Below are 21,375 nucleotides of genomic sequence, written 5' to 3' on the forward strand. Positions count from 1 at the left end.
TTGTAATTTTGCTTTAGCGGTGACCGCGGCCGACGAGACCAGGTGATTGAGACAGATAACGCGCTCCAGTGGTGTAAGACCTCAACTTTCAATATCCTCAAGAAGCGTATCAGGATACTTTAGGAAATCGAAAAAGTAGGCCTTGAAGTGACGATTTAGCTTAGACATAATCTTGAGGGGATACAGCAGGACATTGTCTAAGGATATAGGGCTTCTGATAACGTTATTGTACTTGTTAAGTATTACAAAAATAATCCCTATAAAGTTACTTGAAATCAATTGCGGTTGTTTGAGCTGTATTACTCTTCGAGCAATCCAGCTCAAATAGTGAACACAACTCAACCAGTGAAAAAAAAAAAAAAAGGATGACTAAACAAAGACCTGTTCAGCAACGTTATCCGCACCAGCCGCCATGACGGATTTGGACGGCGTCGGTTGGGGACCAGTTAACTATTAGCATTAAAGTTGGATTACAGCGGATTTTAAGGAACTTCGCTTGACTGAAAGTTTACGAAGTCACAATTTTTATTCAGCCATCAAACGACCCAATACGCTTAAAAACACATTGAAACCCTTGACATCACACCAGCGTACGAGCGCTAGAACTTCAGTGCGAAATTTAGAAAAAGAAAGAGAGCAAACTTTACATTTATATTCTCTTCTAACAATGACCCTGTTGCTACGAAATTGACGAGAATAGTTTTTTTTAAAGAATAGTTGATCTGGCTAAGCAGACTTAGTGTTTTTCTTTAGCGTCCCTTTTAGGCTTATGAATATTCTGATCGTTTTGATTAATTGACCATGACCAGATGAAACCAATATTTTCACATAATTCCTATCTTCCTCTGAACGACTCGTGCCTATAGTGAATAAAAATGCACTTCTACCAATTTACTTACTAAACGTTCCCCAATTCTGTATCACATACGCACCGAAGCCATATTACTAAAGTTAAAAATGATTAAATTATTTTTATATACTTCGTTCCTGCTTTATGCTTCAATGTTTTCTCAAATCAAGAAGTTTTCTTGTGCAACGAAGTTTGGGCAAACAATTACAACCAACTTGCTTTACTGTTCATTAGACTCGATTAAACACCGAAGCATAGGCGTACCATTTGCACCTCGTTGAAAATCGGGCGGATTCAGTACTCCAAGGAACCAACCTGATTAGGACCAACGGCTGCTGCTTGTACCAGGATGCCGGTCGGGCCCATTCGCTGTAGAGTAGCTGTCGCGCCATGAACATGAAGAATCACAGCAGATTGAGATTTTTACGCAGAAAGGGTTGCTTACTTAATAACATCTAAAAGCTGGTCACTAAGCTTGGGAAAAGCTGCGTCATATGAGTTTTATTTTGTTGTTCACTTTCTTCTACATAAAGAGCAACAAGCTCTAAGACCCTGACAAAGTTGCCCCTGTTGTAGTTCGACATGCAGGTATATGTGATAGTTCAACCTGAGCATATGTGATATGCGGAGGTCGTTTTACGTGCACTCTGCAGACATTTCGCGAAGTACATTCTACACACGCGTTACACATTGAGATGATTAATATGAAAAGTATTACGTTCGCATTAAAGGAATTTATATTCAAGTAACCAACCCTTCGTTCGGTAGGAACTTCTGTAAGAGGATCGAACGATCCGCTGCCACAGGGACCCTGCAAATATGCGCCAAAATGTGAATGAGCGGCGCTATCAGAGTGTGGCGTTATAATCATATTGCTTTTAAACACAAAGCCAACTTATGAGAGAGCATGAGCCCTATAGTTTGAACACGCTATTAAGAAAGATGTCGCGCGCCTAGCATGTCTGACTTCTTCTGCGCTCTACCTTATATTGGAAAAAAAAACGCTGGTGGTGGTGATGGTAGAAGCTATAAATATAGGTTAAGCTTGGGTGTCGATAGTGGAGCTTTTCTTTCAATATCATGGAGAGTCATCGCCGCCATAACTAAGTGAACCAGCGTCACCTAGGGACAAAGGAAGCCAACACGAAACTTCTTTGTGGGTCTGACGGCTCGTACGAAAAAACACCAAGTGTTGCAAGCACCCTTTCCGGATGCAGACCTTTATTCTGTGGGACCTCAAGAACCGTGTACCTTTAAGCACGACGACATGAGTACGACCAAAGAAAGCGTTCAATGTCTCATGCCTCTTAAACGAGAGGCAAAGCGGGAAACGAATGAAACAAGTGTTACAGTGCCCATTCAAGCATCACACGCCAATGCAGTTTGCTGTGTTCTGTTCTTTAGTTACGAACGAGATAGTTCGCAATTCCTTTATACGCAAATAACAAGTTGTACAGTGAGTACTTACGTCATGCAGAGGGTAAGCTGCCAGATAGACCTGTTCGTTGAGGAGCCTGTAAATGCCTGCAGTAGGACAAGTGGTGTGTTATCATTTCAGGCTCGGTCAATATGGCTCTTACGTGCACTTCTATGACAAACCAACACTAGCAAACATGTATGTTAGCTCATCTAAAGATGAAGCAATGAAGACGTCCTACTATTTATTACTTTTGTTGTTTTTGCTTCCTACAAATATGGCAGCGTTTTTATGTTATGGTAATATGGCATGGTAACTGGGGAACATTAAAATCATGTTTGTTCTTTATAGAGCAGAAATAGCAAATCAGCATCGCAGAAATTGACATAAACTTTAGATTTTCAACAATTTTAGGTTCAACTCACAGTGATATTCACCGAAAAACAAGTAATAAAGATGCACACTTTGGAGCTTGGCACTTGATTTCAAGCACATTCTCTCATAAATGTGCATTTATTCAGAGGTTGGCAAAACAGCAAATTTATCTACTAGTGCTAATGTCGTACTGAGCCTTACGCCATCTGAACTATAAAAGAAAAGGTGGTATACACCCAATTTCTCTCACCTTTTTGTCGATCATTGTCATCGTAAGTAGTTCGCATAAGTACTTCCCACGCAATCCGGCTCCGAATGGCTTGCGAGAAAAATGACTCTTTGTTTTTTATTATGTACCTGCATGCAAACATAAGTATAAGGAAACAAGAAATTTTCAGCTGTTAGGAAATGTTAAATATAACTGTGGCATTGCTTACTTAGTGAGTTATTTAACCGTATACACAGTATATCTTTCGGTTGAACTCTTGCACTTTTCATGCAAAGCCCGAAGAAAGGGCTAATGGAAAAGCCAATATTATGCGTATGGATTACAAGGATGGCAGCACACCAATCTAAAAATACCTTTTCGTGGAACTTCAATAATGTTTATTTTTAGTTCGCGAGTTCTTGTGGGGGGTGGGGTAGACTTGCATAGTTTAGTACTTTAATTTTATATGCAATAAAATTTATCTGCGCAACCTAATAGAAAAACATGATGAAACGTGGATACACGTCTCATCATGTGACACCGGAACTCGTGAACCGGAATTCTCGTGACACCGGAAATCGGAAAGAAAATTACATTGTTTCACAACGGACAATTTATAACTGCCATTTGTGACGACGGCGTTAACAAACATCGCACCAAATTTTGTAACACAAAAAAATGTTTATTTCCCCCAGCTCTCACAGAAAAAAGGAAGAGAAAAAAAAAGCAAGACGCCCTTCACTGGCGTCAGTCGAGAATAAAATGTATAGTTTAGTGTGAGTTTAGGCATTGCGACAAATTAGGATACAGCCCTGATTGTCGACCAACGGAGCATCAGCTCTGGTCGCTACATTTCGCCATGGGCGTAAATTATGGGAATCTAGGTAGTGACAGATAACATAACACCACCTGATCACGCACAGACATATATACAAAAACAGGCAAAGGGTAGAGGTTCACCGGTACTGTCTTGCATCAGGGAAACACACACGCACACGGTACTACACCAAGCGACAAACACGAGGAACACTATGTCGAAGGAAGGCTTTGGCTCGCTACGAGGCAGGTGAGGGATATGTGGCCACTACGGAGGAAAGGCCGGGGTGAACACTGCGGGTGTGCTACGTCTACTACTGGGAGCAAGTCGCACGGCGCCCCTTAAATTGGCAGCTCCTTATGCGGTGACGTAATAGTTCAGCGGAAACCCGCTAGGTGGAGAGAAGTAATTAAAGTAATCCTTATGCGGTGCTTCGTAGTCGACAGCAAGACGGGACATTGTTTGCAGGGTTAAATGCGAAGTGACCTATTAAAAATGAATAAATTTTGATTTATGTTTAGTCTCCGACTTGCGAATAAGTAAGTTAAATTCTGCAGTGAAATGTGTCTTTTTTCTGTTTTCATATTGCGGTGTATTTCGTATTTATTGCAAAAATCTGGGATAGTTGGAACTTATAAGACATTGATGTGCTATTGGCCTTATTCTGATCTCCTGCAATGATCTCTTTTTCAGGAGCTGGAAATGTCTCTGACGTGTACTTTCTATTCGCATCTTTTGAATTTCTATATTTATTAGTTCCCCTGCTTTGCAACTGGTGTTCTTAATTTGATTTCGTTATGTCGTAGGATCTACCAGGTAAATGAGGTGCTAATCCAGTACATGGCTATGGGATCATCTTCCGTCTGTATGTAACCATTTTAACAACAGAACATAAAGCAATAATTTGATTCTGATTCTGAATCATAATGCGGAAGTTATGTGATTTTGTATTATAAGGCTGTATTTTGCTTTCCCGTACAAAGGGTGGTCTGCTACGCCTCAAACATCTATCAGAACACACTAATACGTTTTCTGCTTTGAACACGGGTTCAAATATTGCAATCTTATTTTCGGTTCCCACGTTCCACAGTGGGGCATCGTTTACCTACACGCCCCCAATGCAAATTGACCTAACAATTAAAAGATATTGACATTTGTTCAAAAGAACAATTTCACACATCATAATACATATCACGTATTATGCGATTCAAACTCAGCTCTAGCACGCGCCCTTGCAAAATTAGAACAATCGGATGCCTTGTGTTCTAACCCTATTAAGAGCTACCAAGCTTACATTGAGGGTGCGGCGATTATATCAGCTGTCCTACAAAGACAGCACCAGCGCACAGAACAGGAAAGCATAATATCCGCGATAATCTCAGGCAATTATTATATCGGGAAACAACATAAGAATGCTGCAAGTTATCTGTTTACAGGGTTTAAGCCAGATGCTAATCATAGCTCGCGTTGTTCTTCCCATTCCTTTAAGAGATGTTTGTATCCTTGCATAACGTTTGTGTCCTTGCGCTTACAAAGATCTGGTTTTACTTGCGGCACAATTAGTACTGAGACAATTCAGAAATTGAAGTTGTTTTAAGCCAATTGACTTTTCTCTATTCTTTTCTATTGCTCGCTGAATAGGCCCGTTTCAACTAACCCATTTAATCACTATGCTTTCTACCCACCACCTTAGACCAGTGTAAGTGACCTTTCTGCTGCTCAGCACAAGGTCGCGGGTTTGATTCCCGACCGCGGCCGCAACATTTCGATGGGAGCGAAATGGAAACGCACCCGTGCACCTTGCACATGCTGAAGATTACGAGCTGGCCAAAATAGATCCTGGTCCCTCCACTACGGCTTATATCCTACGTAGGCCCAATGTTAAACGCCATGAAAGTTAACCCCCAGGGAGACGTTAAAACAAAGTTAAAACAGAGTTAAAACAAAGGTCAGCCTATGTTTCGATCCTAAGCGTGGCTGGACGTCGTGCGACCTGCTCCCTTGCATGCGTGCACTTGAAGCTCGACGCACTTACGAATTGTCATCTTCTTCTTCACCGCTGTGCGACCAATGACAATACGCGCCGACCAACGTCACCGGAAAAAGCCACAGTGAGAAAGACGAAGCGTTACTCACCCAAAACTTCTCAGCGCACAATACCGCGGTGTTTGTCGCCAACAGCATTATTTTCTTTTTCTCAGCTTTGTGCTGCATTCGGCAACTACTGCCCTTCAACGTAATTTCCATTCGATGGACCGGTCACAAAACGCCATCAACAATTTTCTCTCTGATGTATTAAGTTTTTTTTTTTGTAGACGACAAAGAGACAGTGGCTCTTCAATACAATAGTTGCGTTTTTGATATACTGGAGCAACGCTTCAGCTATGAATGGTCGAATCAATTACCAAATAGTTAATTGCTCTACAAATTAGGTTATAACTGAACTAACATCTCTTTATATTGATGTACTCTCCATGGTCGGAAATATAGGTGGACAATCTGTTCCATTTTTTTTTTCGTGATGTGGTTCTGTTTGGCAATTGCAGGGTTGAAACGGATATGTTGACGTATGAAGTGGCACCGACGAAACACACCACTTACACAATAACGCAGCCTAGATGCAAAATGTTTCATTTGATTAGTGAGCATGCAGTGTGGCGATGCCGACAACTAAGCAAGACTTGAAAGCCGGCTAATTGGTATATAATGTCTAACAAACTTGAAGCGCAACGAAGGCGACAGCGACGAGTGGACGACAAGGACAAGCACTTGTCGTTCCTGTCGACCACTGTCTTCCCGCTTGCGGTTCAAGTTTAGTGTTTACAATGTTAAAGAAACATTATCACAGTAATATGAGTATTAAAATCGGCAAAATTCATCTCAATTTAGAAATATTTTCTACTGCTTGAGGTGCTTGAACACAATATTCTGAGCGTGCCCTGCATAAGTACCACCCATGTTGACCTTTGCTGCGTTGGGGGACTGGAGTAGCAAGGAACCTTTGCCAGCATACGTTAGCGCGCATCGTTGACTTCATTTCATCATGCAAAGAGGAACATAGAGAGTGTCTATGAACTTGAGCCTATAGCGACATCCCAGCAGTCGTGCAGACATTCCATGTTGTTGTGTGTCGTGACTATGAATGCCACATTCTCTTTCTTCTACTTTCTTCGACATCAACGTCATTTTGTTATCATGCAATCATTCCTTTTAGTTTCCCACTGCTGCAGTGGAAATACATGGCTAAAAGCGTGGCACCAACGTTCTCTCCTGTGCCGCATATCAGTAGTATTTTGTTTGTCGTTAGGCTCACCTATGAAATGGATATTTTTGTGAAATATTTAACACTTTCCACAGTGAGTACGGTGCCGAGAATGGTCACTAGCGGCAAATCGTTAGAACAATTTATCTATGTATTTTTCTTTATTTCGTATCTAGAAACCAGTAAAAGCATTTTTCACGGGCCAAACTCAAAATAAAAAGACAAACAACCATAACGTTGAAAAAATACCCGAGGCTGATGCAAACGTATATACTTCCTATTCGGTGAGGCTATCTAGTCATTATTCTTTTTTATAATAATAATAAAACGAGAGAAGATAGGTCATTTAAAGAGATGTCTATTTCTAAGTTCTAGCGATCAAGATAACAAGAAATGTAATTAAATTACAAGACATTTTAGAAACAAGTCCATGAATTTAGGAGAACAATAGCCAAACAAACGTTACGTGAGTGCAAGGACAACACCAGTATGAACAGATCATGGAGACTTAAACAACCATATTAGTCCATGACTATAATGTAAAGAAATAACGTATTACACGCATCCGAACTCAAAGAGGTCACCTAGCCAAAACGCTGCCAAATGTGAGGCCTGTGCCTGCCTCACTGCCGTCAGATTAAGATATACTCACATGTGCTCTCGCTGACGCACAAACTCGGCGTTGAAGTACTGTGTTTCGTCAGGTATGAGTTCCTTGTTATAAGGGAAAGGCGTCCAAAGTTTGGCCCACAGGGCTTCCAGCGCATTGGGCTTGCCGTCGTTTTCTACTTCGGTTGCTTCACTCTCAAGCTGCAATAACGAGAAAAGTCACCAGGACAAGATCTTACTGGGCTGCTTTTGACAGAAGCAAATTAGGAAGCTCTGCTCCGAGATTGTGAATTTGGCATTCAGTGCAATGAAAGAACCAACCTTAAGTGTCGCGATTACGCAATATAAACGTGCAATCACGGGATGCTTTGCCAGAAGTACAAAACTTGTTCTTTAGCACTAGCTTGTGGTGAGGTTTATGAATGGGGACTAAAGAAACACTATGATCAAATCGAACAGCCTTCTGCCCAACTTGAGCCGCATGGTGGCATGCTGAAGAGTTAATGTAAAGAGCACTTAACCATTGTTGTGCTACTATCAGCGTACAGCTACCTACAGGCCGAAAACGTACTGCTATAGCAAGGAATACTAGTTAGCTGCAATGGACACAATTCCTTGGCGAATTGTGTTTAACTGGGAGGTTTTCATTCAAAGGCTACTCTGCTGGTTCTCTAGTACCTTCGCGTGCCTTTCAGTGAAAAATGTCGCCGTGTGAATGTCAACTAGTGTCAGAATAATGCCACTTGTGGAAATTAGCACGGCGGAAGCATATTATGGAAGAAAAAAATTACCTTGCAAATGATTGCAATACTATGTTTACAGAAGAAACCATTATGATGCTACTGGCGAAGGTTTTTTATGCGGTGTCATTGACCTTTTGCTACCAGAACCCGAAAACGTTTATTTCGTGACATTGTGCAGCATTAAGATGTACGACGCCTTTTCTTTTTGTATCACTGCTTGAACTAAAGTCCATTTAACAATACGACGTTTCCTGCAACACCATGCAACAACATATGCCATGGTACTATTATTACTGTGACGAAATATTTGGGCTGTAGAGGATGATCTATTTTTCTCTGATAGGAGGACGGTGCGAGATTCAATGACGGAGAAGTCCGACGGAAAGATTGTGTTTTGCTCCTATTTATTGGGCAGGAATTTTACATGTAAACTACTTTCTGAATCAGTAACTTATAACAAGGCTCTCTCTGTGCAATGCCATTCAACTAATTAAGTTGCGCTACACCGGAAAATGTTTAATTAGAAAAGTTCACAAGGCCTTTTTCACATTTATTCCCTCTTGTTGACCTAAATAACATGCATGCACATGCCTTCGTACTTTTCTTTCGTGCTGCATAGTTATCTCATGTGCGTACTATATAAACGAAGACATCCTGACACTTTCTACATAGGAATAATTGATCGGCTGGACCTGGGCGCCACAAATAAGATGTCCCTACAATCACTGCTCAATACGGGACTGCTCTACCAACTGTCAGCTTAAACTGGGACACTTCATGGATCAAATTGTTTCATGTCGTGCAAGTAATACGTGCCAAACTGCGAACAGCAGCATACGAGAATGTAGTGCAGTATACATCAAACGGGCCGTGAAGTGGGAGTGCCGGACGAGACGTGAAACAAGGCACAAGCACATTTCGGGCGTTATACGCACAGATGGGATGTGGAGGTGCGAGAAACGGGCTGTGGCTGACAAACGCTGGCGCCCGACGGCGCTGTCAACGTGGGCAGTGATTGTGCTTACGGTGCGTACACAGATGCAGTAAGTCACCTACCCACGCCGACGTGTTGCGGGGTCTCCTGGAGGCTGTGCCCACCGCAGGCTGATAGCGCGGCATGGGGCGAGAGACAAGAGCGCGTGGGAAACGAATTCTTTCAATCATTTAGAGACTTTTAGCGTGTCTGTAAACGCAAATTTATTCAGTTTACAGAATACCGCAACACCCAACAGAAGATGTGCGCGATGATGTAGGTTGATATTTTAATGGCGTGCCCTATGACACGTGGGCGCAACAAATAATCACCTAGTCTTCGTGACATAATCACTCTTTAGTACACCTATAGCCTTTTGCCTATCTCTACTTTGCCGTTATAACATTACCTGTACCTGCAGTGATCTCGGCCCCCTCTCTTCCTTTTTTTTCCCACCCACCCATACACCAAACGTTCCTTGCGTATCTCGACTGGTTGACCAGGTTAACCTCGCATAAGCATCGAACTCCAGCACTCTGGCAAGGCAGTCGTTTCCTATGGTTCTAGCTGGGTGAATATATGGCATTGGATTCCAATGTGCTAAATCGTCTCCGGATGTTTTCTGCAGCAGACACATGACTCACTCGATGACGTATGTTTGCTTTTATATATATGTCCTCAGGCAGCTGAATTTTTGTTTCCTCGTTTTGAATCCAATTTGCCGTCTGTGTTTGTTTAGCCCTTTACTTAGTTGCCATCTTTCATGACCTCCGCATCTATTTTTTTTCACGCTGTTGAGATACAGATATTTCGGCACTTAGGCACGTGCCTCTGTTTGCCTGTGTCGATATTACCAAGGTTTTTTCTTAAAACAGAGTAATATTGTTCTGCGCTTGTCTAACTTCAAAAGAGACTCAACCAATGTCACCGAGCACTGCATCATTTGTGGTGTAACCATGGGTCCCCAATGTCAATTGGCACCCATTACTTCGCTCAACTTCCAACTCAGAGAAGATATCTGATTTTAAGCATAGACGAACGCTTACAGAAGTTAGGTGTGGCACCATTACTCTCTAATCTTCTATTTCTTGCACCAACTCATATTTATTGTAGCCCCAAACTGCTCCAGGTTTCATTACAGCCGGGCACCCCGCCACGGCGGCTGCATTTCGATGGGAGCGAGATGCGAAAGCACCCGTGTACTTAGATTTAGGTGCACCGTAAAGAATCCCAGGTGGTCCAAATTTTCCGGAGCCCCCCACTATGGCGTGCCTCATAATCAGATCGTGGTTTTGGCACGTAAAACCCCATGATTTAATTTTCTACAGCCGGGTAGTAGCACTGGTATCGCCATCTTGTGACGCCGGCGTCAGCTAGAGCATACAAAGTACGGCTTCCGAGATTGAGCGACACCCGCGCGCAGCCCGATCTCGGAAACCTTGCACAAAATTATATGCGCAAAAATTGCGTTCAACCGTCTCGCGGTTCAAAAGCGGCGGCAGCAACAATAACTAGCGTGTAGTGAGTGTATGTCTTGTTCATTTCTTCTTTATTGCGTGAACACTGACGCAACACCGGAGCGTTTCTAACACGTTGTCACTGAAGAAAGCATCACAAGATGTTACTGTACGAACGCCGCATCATCTTTGGCGTTCCGCTAATCCGCCAACTGTAAAACGTTTACGTACAAGGAAAGATCATTTCGATTACACTGTCGAATAAGACCTGACGCAACAATGTAGTGTAATTTTTCGGAGTATAGCAGGGTTACCATTTCCTAATACTGATGCCCACTCAAGTGCTACGTCTGCACACTGATTCTATGCGCAGGAAAAACGATTGCTTTGGCACAAGTGATCTGAAATTACTGTTTGACTATTTATCGAAAATCGTTTAAAGCACACTGCAGGAAAAGATCAGTTCACGCTTGCTGTCAAACTTGACTGAGGCAAAGCCGTTTATAATAAGTCACCACTTCGCTGAACTGACATTCAGCGGATAATATGCGAGTACAAAATATGGTGACCTAAGGTGCCTAAGGTGTATAAGGTGCCCTTCAGCGTTCCTGTCGTTCTGCCTACGCTACAACAAAGTATCTCGCTGAGTCATCATCCGGCGACAGGCTTTCTGAAGCACAGAGAAATAGGACGTAGTTCCATGGTTAAGACATACGAGTTGCTCATGAGGACCATTCGCTCTATAAATGCTTAATCGAGCACAATATGAATGATACTTAACTGTACTTTTTGCTATTCTGACGTATGGTTCTCAAGAAAGCAAAGAAGCAAAGGAGCTCCTGCGGAAATACATTGGAATGAACGAATCGTTCCTCTGGGAAAGCATTGCACCGATTCTTGACTACGCTGGTTGCATTTTATTTATTTAGTCATTTTATTTATTTATTATACCCTCAAGGTACTGCTGTACATTGCAGAGGGGAGGGGCAAGGTAAACACAGAGGCAAATCACACAATAGTTGGTTATAGAAAAATTATAAGTGCAAATAAGCAAAAACTTTCGAAGAAAACGAAAAAGTTAAATACGTGGAAGTCAATCATTAATAGAAAAAGAACAACCAAAATAAGGAAGGAAGGCAAAAAGAAAGAATAAAAAGGAATTTGTCCCGGAAGTGTTAGATATTTACCTGATACAATACATGGGAATAAAAATGGCAGAACATCGCAAAAGATGGTATACAAAATGATAAGAATGGCAAATAGAAACTTGGAGAGCGTAGCAAAAATGCACGGCGTGACAAAAAGAAAGAAAGAAAAAAGACGTACCATATAAAAATACCATATAAAATATTTCAAATGTAATAGCTAAAATTCGTCGGCTTTATTCTTTTTACGAACAGTTTTGAAAATAACAAAGGGAATAAAAAAAAACACATCAAGATTACACCTCTGTCTGTCGGCAACAAAAAACAATATCACAATTCCGTAAACACCTGTAGACATTTAAAGCGGGCAAAGAAAAGGGATGTATTATGCACGGCTGTGAAATAAACCACTAATTCGCAAGTAGAAATTATATTTAGCTATGTGTACATTATATATATTATATATATATATATATATATATATATAATATTTGTCCGCTTCAGATGCTACAATAGATGCAGTTTACAAAACAGATATCTTTGTGTCGGTTGTGGAGTTATGGAATTGTAAACTTTGTGCAGTTTCTTTAGTAACTTTGTGTCGGTTGTGGAGTTATGGAATTGTAAACTTTGTGCAGGTTTCTTTATTAACTTACCAATATTTCCAATATACCAATATACTGTTTTCTAAACGAATGATGCCTTAAATAAAGATTCTATTTGCCACAGGCGGTAAAATTTAGCCTTGTCTCCCACATGCAATAAACTTAATTCAAATCAATTCAGTGGTTTTCTATGAGAGCATTTGCGAGTTTTACATGAGTGGGTATACGACAGAAGTGCTGCCGGCATGAATGTTAATCGCTTCCACTTCGCACTGCAGGCTATAATCGCTGTTCTTTTCGTCAGGCGGCCAACTGGTTGCTGTGCAACGCCACTGTCCCCTTCACAGTCATCGCCCGTGCAACTGCTGATTACCGACATCGCGAAGAGCGTGTCTTTCCTGGATACGCTTCCCCCGGCCAAGCTCGTACACCTGAGGGCGACCACATCGTCAACGTCTTAAGTCTACGCCAGCGACATAAGCAGGTCATTTGCGTCATTCAACTTCAGTAGGCACGCAAGCAGTTCTACTGGCATGACTCTTATTCACTTTCCCTTCGTAACGGAGGTTGGTGCAAATTCGCCTTGGTCGGCGTCTGTTTCCTGTTAGGGGAGAAGCTCCTTAGGGTCGAGCCTTGTCCGCTGTCGCGCCGTCGTCGCGCCGTTGTAGCCACGCTAGTACTCGCCGCTCCTGCTAGAGGCGCAGCTGTGCTCTCTTTCTCTCTCGTTCCCAACGCTCTCTCTCTCTCTCATCCGTAGCTAGGGGCGCTGCGGTGCACAAGAGCGTTCGTTCCCGACGCGCGCTTTCTTTCTCTCTCCTCCGTAGCTCTGGTTTACTCGAATGATCCCCCGGTGCTTCGCCCACTCATCATGATTCACGTCGTGGATATGCGGTGATTTTTTTTCCTTGATAATTCCCGACCACACGAGAGTTCGTCAGACATTCTACTTCCTCAATATAATTGCCCATAATATGCGAGGGCGCTGCTCTAACTTTTTGTATTTGTAAGGCATGTACGTTCGTCGTAAGGGTACATGCACTTATGTCAGTGCATGCGGCGCATTTGCTGCTCCAAAGGAAGTGTTTATTAAAACCACAGTTCTAAGAGAACGCCCACCCTGTCCGCCTTGCCTCTATTCTTTTTGATGAAATTTCGCTCGCTCAGAGCAACGTTCACAAGAAATCGGAGTGGGCCCAGAAGTAAAGGCTTCTCCTAATTGTGCCCGTACCTGATTCTGGCATCACACACAACAAATACCTTGGGTGGGATGAGTGTACGGGAACAACCGAAAGAAATCAGCACCTGTTTACTTACATATTTGAGGTCTGGTAAGACGGGCTTCTCCCCCTTCGCAACAGTCACTGTGGGGAATGCGACCACTTTGCCCCGCTTCTGGAAAGGTAAGTTTTACTGTTATGTATTACTGACTGCATCACAGCAAGACATATTATACGGCGACAACCTAAGAATTCAGGACAAGCTCCACCCGTCAAACTCCACTGCATCTGCGTTCTGTGCTTCGGCGCTCCTGTTAATGCCCCTATAAACAAAGCGCTATTTTAAGCTCATTTTATGCGTTTTGTGGCCTGACTTTGTTAAATTAGGCGTCTAACCTGATGCGCCTTCTTGTGAAATTTTTTTTCAGTTTTTTTTCTATTGCGGCAATCATATGAACACTCCAGGCGCATTTTTGCCACCACCGTCGCCGTGATGTTCCGTATGAAGTCCAAGGGCAATAACATCGTCGTCGCACGCCGTGCACTGTATGTGCGAGTGAAAGCGTGCCAGGGTGCGCCGGCGATCGCGGATCAATCTCGCGCACGCAAGGGAGGAAAGCGGAAATCAAGCGCGCCGTCTTCCATCTCGCGCAACGCTTCAGGGGGAGGGTTGCGCGCGACCACCACTTTGTGTCGTGGGGGCCGCCAGTTTCACCCGAAAAGCGAAGCATCGATTGCGATAGCAAGTAAGTGGACAACTATACGAAATAAAGATGGTAGTTTTATTGGCCGTATTAACTTGTAAACATACGCATACTAACTCAATGAACAAGTATAGTGTCAGCGCGCACAAGCAAACATGAACACATGTTTCGACCCCAGCTATCGACCCATCTCTTTCACATGTACATGTGGGAAAATTCTTGAGCACATTATCTTCAAGTTTCGGACTGAATACGTAGAGGCTAAAAAACTAACCCACCCTTGCCAGCACGGGTTTAGAAATGGACTATCCACTGTAACAAAACTTGCAGAATTCGTACACGATCTCGCACAAGGTATTAACAATCAGTCGCAATTTGGCATAATTTTTCTTGACTTTTCCAAAGCATTAGATCGTGTATCACACCGGAAACTGATCTACAAACTTCAGCACTTAATTGGTGATGAACCTGTCAAGCAGTTCAGCAGTTATTTAACTGACCGTTACCAAATGATTTAACTCGATGGGTACACCTCCGACATTATTCCTGCACTATCTGGCGTCCCCCATGGATCTGTGCTAGCAGCAATTTTATTTTTGTTATTTATTAATAAACTAAGTAACCAAACTGAAGTACAAATGAGGCTATTTGCAGACTGCTGTGTGGTCTACCGTGAAATGAAACATGGATCCGACCAGATCAAGCTAAACAACGCCATAAATAATGTTTATTACTGGTGTCGTGATTGGAACGTGATTGTTAACAAAGAAAATACAGTTTTTATGTCTGTAACAAAGAAAAAAACTACAATTAAGTTCACTTATGATTCTGATAGCACCGTGCAGCGAACTGTTACTGTATACCGATATCTGGGTATCATTACCACGTCCCATTTAAACTGGACAACGTACGTTCAGTATGTAGCAAAAAAATAATAATTAACAAGCTTTTTCCTTAAACGTGCCTTGAGTAACTCGCCTCCCGGAATAAACCCACGGGCTTACGTTTCGCCCATACGCCCGATATTATAATATTTTAACATTGCATATTGCATAACATCGCATTCCCTATACAGCTACCAACGCAGCTGCACTCGAAAGTGTGCAGCGAAAAGCTGTGCGATTTATCAATGACCGATACAGATGCAGTACAGATGCGATACAGATGCAGATACAGATACAGATTCACCTACTGAACTTACGCTTCGCGTAGGGCTTTACCCTCTATCTAGCCGATCGCAGATACATCGCTTGAAGTTCCTATACATACTTCTGCACAATTCATTTAAGAATAACTCCGAAGACATCATCAATATAAGCCGTTCCAGAATCGCTCGTCACACCCTGTCTCTTTTGAGGAATTCTTTTGCAATAATAACACTTTTTACGTTTTCTTTTTTCCACAAGCACTGCGCGAATGCAATGTACCATACTCCGATTCATACATCAGATGCAACGCTGTAGAAGGTACGCAAGAAGTACGGTCGCCAAAATGTATCACTCCGCGCGTTCCGTCTATGCTTTGCTGCGCGCTAGTGGCGTTTGCTCACGCGAGCTTGCACGTGAGGCTGCCGCGACGGGCTGCAAATAAAAAAAAAGGGCTGAGGTTTAACTCTTGTAAACTTAGTTATCAGGAGCGAAAAGTTAATTTGGCTTAGTTTTGCTAAGACTATGCCCACAGTGTTTCATTAAAGTTCAACTTTATTGCAAATCTGATGGTGTTGCTGGAATGGTGACGAAGACGGTCTTTGCTTGAGATTTCGCAGCCTGTTGTCTAGCTATATCTACTGGATGAATGGATTGAGCCTGTCGCTGAAGCGCACCTATAGACGAGCCAGCCGGCGAGCCATCAATGGCGAGATTGAGTGGCCAAGCGCCGACGAAGCAGCCGTTAAGCCTTAGATAAAGAAATTGCGCAGCTGCGACGCCTCTCCGCAGCAGATCACGTCGCGCGACGTCACACCTGCCACACTTGCGCTCTGGCAGCTCAAGGTCATTGCGACGCGATGAATGACCTGGCGAGACATGGCGTAGTATAGAGCTTTCGGTCTAAAACAATGAAAAGCAAATTGATCTGAAACAACGTGTTAGCAGCCGTACGAGCATGTGGTTTGTTTGTTTCTAAGGGTAACTTGAAGCGGTCAATAAACACCGAACTACTTCTAAGTGCGAACGCAGACACTGCAAAAAGTATGTCTAGCCTCCACGGCGTTGCACCTGCTGTATGAAACGGAGTATACAGATGGCACAATTACAATGCAGCAGATATTCCTGAAATTCGTAAAACTAACTATGATGCCACTAAACTGGTGAAAGATAATACCATAATTTATCTAAAACAACTATGTGTTAGCAGCATAACTGTACATTCTGGCTTCTTTAAGTGCATCCACACATGTAAGAACCCCATTGAGGTTGATATTATACTGAAATAAATAAATAAATAAATAAATATCTCAGTCGATGACCGAGGAACTTAGGTAGTGCTGCAGTGAGGAAGCGCGGTAGCAGCACCGAGCGAATTGATCTTCGTGCTGCGTCTCGCATCAACGAGAACTAAGCCGCAAGAACTCGGCGCAAAAACACCGAGGCGGCGCGGTTTTACTTCAGGCGGCGCGGCCCGCTGTATCTTGAAAGCCATCTGCGTCGGGGACAAAGTCCGCCGTGCGTCGTGTCACCGGAACGTCCCCCCCCCACCCTACCTCCCCCACTACCTACCCTCCTCCCATAGCGTTGCGCATGACGGAAGACGGCGCGTTTCCTTCCCCTTTCTCTCCCTTGTGTGCGCAAAATTGAGCCGCGATCGCCCGCTCACCATCACACGATTTCACTCGCACACATAGCATACGGCACGCGGTCACGATTTTATCGCCGTTGGACTTTATACGGAACCTCACAGCGACGACGACGGCAGTAATGCGCCTGGAGTGTCCATATAAATTGCTACTGCAATAATAACAAGGGCAGTATTGGCATCCAGAAAATTAATTTTACGGAAGTATCACAGTTTAACGCGATTCCGCTAACAAATGACCTGACCTTGATTGGCATCCGGAGGTGAAGCTTCTCTGCGTATTTCACAAGCACCTTCCAAGGAGCGTGGATCTTCAGGAAGTTGGTCTTGCCATCTCTTGACGCCTGCGTGTGGTGGTGAACAGGAAAAAAATGAATCGTTACACCGGCCCTGCGAAAGTGAAATGTCCAGCGAAGCTGTTGAGAACCACCACACCTGCTGACGGGGTGTATGCAATGCTTTATTGCTTTAGAGTAATGGTAGTAATGATATTTTAGAGTAGTGGTAGTAATGGGAGTAATGGTATATTTGACGGCAGGCCACCGCCCATAGCGGTGCTGCAACAACATTGAAATCAGTTGCTAGGGTGGGTATTTCATATATGAAAGGCTAGGGACGTCACTCCCCACGTCGCAAGCTGCCGTCGTCACCGCGGCAGCTTGCGCAACAGTAATCTTTACCGGGAAACGTATGCGGGGAGCGCTACGTGCTTCGCATTTTATGTAGGCGCAAGAGCTCCTTATCATCAATTATGTGGTTCGGATGCTTGTTTTGAGCTTGTTATTTACTGAAACGTATGCTGGGGCGGTATTCTGTAAGAGTCTACCTAGTGGACTGTCCATTTCGGCTGTCGCTGATTGGCTGCTGCTTGATGTGCGGGAAGGTGCCAGCCAGTCTCCTTCCTGCACGTCAAGCAGCAGCCAATCAACGACAGCCGAAATGAACAGTCCACTAGGTAGACTCCTACAGAATACTGCCCCTGCTCTGTATGTTGCACGCGTGATTCCAAAGAATGTATGTGCTGTTCGCTTCACTTTGCTGAGTGCTTGTAGCCTAGGCCTCACGGGGGTATGAGCCTACATTGCATGTAGGCGCAGGAGCGCCTTATCATGAATTGTGTCGTTCGGGTGCTTGTTTTGAGCTTGTTGTTTGCTGAAACGTATGCTGTTAGTTTGAATTGAATTGAATCTTTATTTTCATGCATCATATATGAAGGATGGCGGGTGCACATTAGAAGCTGCATATTAGAAGCTTGACTAGCTTCCACTACCTACAATGTTATATATTGTGGTAGGAGGACGACAACTTAATATTTGTGATCGGTGTGCGGGGCCGATATTCGAAATGCGCGGGCTTTTCGGTGCTTGTGCTCGGCGTGCGGGGCCGAAAAGCGCGGGAGTGAGCGTCGCTGGTGCGCGTGGTCGGTGCGCGTGCCGGGGGAGACCATCGGAACGACGGGGCAGCCAGGCTGACAGAACGGGCAGTGCAGCGAGATGGAGCGGACCGAACGCCGGCCCACGTCCCGGCATCCCGGTCCTGCACTGTGAACTGGGCACCGCCCCGGCTTCTACCATCGACGCGGGTCCTGCGGAGCTGGGCCTCGTTCCCGCTCGCACGACCGCTGCCGTGCTACCGGGCTCGGGCCACGACCCAGAGCCCCCTGGTCCTGTTCCGAACCGGGCGCCGCCCCGGCTTCTACCATCGACGCGGGTCCTGCGGAGCTGGGCCTCGTTTCCGCTTGCACGACCGCTGCCGTGTTCCAGGCTCGGGCTACGTCCCGGAGTCCTGGTCCTGTTCCGCAAACCGGGCGCCGCCCCGGCTTCTACCATCGACGCGGGTCCTGCGGAGCTGAGCCTCGTCCCCGCTCGCACGACTGCTGCCGTGTTCCAGGCTCGGGCTACGACCCAGAGTCCTGGTCCTGTTCTCCGAACCGGGCGCCGCCCCGGCTTTCGCCCACTGCTGTGCTGGGCTTCGCCCCGGCTCTCATCCCACCGCTACGGTACCGAGCTCGGGCTATAACCAGAGCTAACGCTCCGGAACCGGGCTACGTCCCGGTGCCACCCTGAACGTCAACCGCCGCCCGTATACCCACCGCCGCCAGAGCCAAGTCCGCCGAGCCGTCACACGAGACCGGACTCCTGTGAAGAACTGTGAGTGCTCGAGCGTGACACTGAACCAGCTATCTGTAATAGTTCATGTTCAGTCTTGTCCCACGTGCGTTCGTGTCATAAATACGTCTCTTTGTGTCTCTGGTTGCCTTCTTGTGCGTCTGGCTAACCTGCGCCCACACTTAATCATCACAATATAATGTTATGATTGATGATGATAGTTTTTTGTCGACGTCACGCCACGAACAAATCCCGGGATCCTAGCCAAAGACAGCTGCGCCGTAGAACCTTACTGCTTGAGGTGGCTGCGGATATGTTGTTATTGCTGTTTATGTCATGTTATACGTAAACATACAGTTTTATCCTGTTGCACTGCTTATCAAGTCAAATGATTTTGGCTTGTTACTTCTTGTTATCCTTTAATCGAAAATTGAAGACATTATTTATGTTGCTCTAAGATGTAAAGACTAGATACAGTGCCAAGCGATGTAGGTGTGTGTTTTTTTGCATTTTGGAAGGAGTGCGTCCATTCTTCGTTCTTAAGTGCATTTCCGTCGAGCTACTTGTATGATACTCATTTTGGAAGGTATATATAATCATGTCTTGCTCGCCTTGCTATTGCCGCATAAAAGTTTCCCGCTCAGTCAATGCTGTTAGCAACAGCATTTAGTCAGCAGACCACTTCAGAAAGCTTTCGTTTTTTTGCTCAATTTCTGGCAAGTATTGGATTTATTGGATTGTATTGAGTACGGGAGTGCCCATAAGTGTGCAGTCTTATACCAAGACTTGAGTGATATAGTTTACTCTAAATGGGATTATATTGGTCGCGACGTAAGAATAACCAAGTACCTGCAAGCGCTTCAGGCGCACCAACAGAATCACGATAAAAGTGGGAATGCTCGATACAAAATGGTGATAGCACTGGCACTACGACAAAACCACGATATCATTATAAGGCACGCCCTAGTAGATGATTCAGCACAATGCGTTGGCGGGCTAATTGGTGCGAATACATAATTACTTGTTTAGCGCAAAAACAACGGACACGTGAAAGACGACAGGACAAGGCGCTACTGTCAACTGACAAGGTCAGTTGAGAGTAGCGCCTTGTCCTGTCGTCTTTCACGTGTCCGTTGTTTTTGCGCTAAACAAGTAATTATTGACTAGTAGATGACTCCAGATTAGCAATAAGAAACGATTATGTAACGTGCAAATATTTAATAACCTATTTAGACAAAAGTGATGTACTATACACCATTCCGAAAAAAAAACAGATATAATGAGCAGGACTTCTACAAAACCTTTGTAAAGATTATAACAATTTATGCAAGCTCGAAACTCATTTATCATTTATCACAGTTCTCTTCTTCAGTTGCTCAATCAGTTAACAAAACTGCTATATCTCTTCGTTGTGCGGTTGAGAATTTGTGAATTCTGTGCTTCAATTCTTCTTTTTTTCAGGACTTACGAGGCCCTGAATCAAAATTCTGCTTCCTACATTCGCTAGATCAGTTTTTTCTTTTCAATACAACAAATTTCCTTCTTAGTGATCTAGCTGCAGTCTAGTGAAACTATTTCTGCGTCCACGAGCTGAAGCTTGCTATTGCACTGTAAAATAAATTACACCCTTATTCACATTTAAGAGTGTCAATTATTTTACCGTGTAGACATGCACCATGATGACGCATACTGAATAACTGTTAATGACGCTTAAGGCATGAATAAAGGCGTGCACTGCTCGATAAACCAGGTAGTTTTGTAGCTGTGTACATTCGGCCGCAAGACTTCGCGCGACGCGGGATTTGCGAATGAGAATGAGAATTCCTGCGAAACCTGGCACAAAATCTATTGAGGTATTCAAGTAGTGTAAGGAGAAATACGAACAAAAGACGATCTAAATACACACGAACATGGAAGGGCTTGTGCCTGCTTTCGCTACTTGAATACCTTACGATGTCAGATCAATGGGTCTACATCTGCAACTCTCGTAGACATAGCCTTGAACTCAAAGTTTCAGTCTGTAGAATAGTTCTTCGACTTATGTTGTGATCCATTGAATTACAAGCACAGTGCTTTATTAAGCCAGAAATTT

At 44.0% G+C, this 21,375-nt stretch overlaps 1 protein-coding gene across 1 annotated transcript in view; it reads right to left on the reverse strand.

Moving 5' to 3' along the window:
• LOC119463972 (anoctamin-4) overlaps nt 1–20,961 on the reverse strand; it is a 142,748-nt gene extending 121,787 nt beyond the window's left edge. Inside the window, exons 1-6 of the mRNA XM_049655446.1 lie at nt 20,944–20,961; nt 17,421–17,519; nt 13,776–13,853; nt 7,582–7,739; nt 2,893–2,999; nt 2,319–2,374 (exon numbers count right to left, since the gene is read on the reverse strand). Of these exons, the coding sequence (XP_049511403.1) occupies nt 2,319–2,374; nt 2,893–2,999; nt 7,582–7,739; nt 13,776–13,853; nt 17,421–17,519; nt 20,944–20,961 (516 nt within the window). The remainder of the gene's footprint in view (nt 1–2,318; nt 2,375–2,892; nt 3,000–7,581; nt 7,740–13,775; nt 13,854–17,420; nt 17,520–20,943) is intronic.
• Nucleotides 20,962–21,375: the final 414 nt, after the last annotated feature.

The sequence above is a fragment of the Dermacentor silvarum genome, chromosome 9 (assembly GCF_013339745.2).
Source record: "Dermacentor silvarum isolate Dsil-2018 chromosome 9, BIME_Dsil_1.4, whole genome shotgun sequence".
Classification (NCBI taxonomy): Eukaryota; Metazoa; Arthropoda; class Arachnida; order Ixodida; family Ixodidae; genus Dermacentor; species Dermacentor silvarum.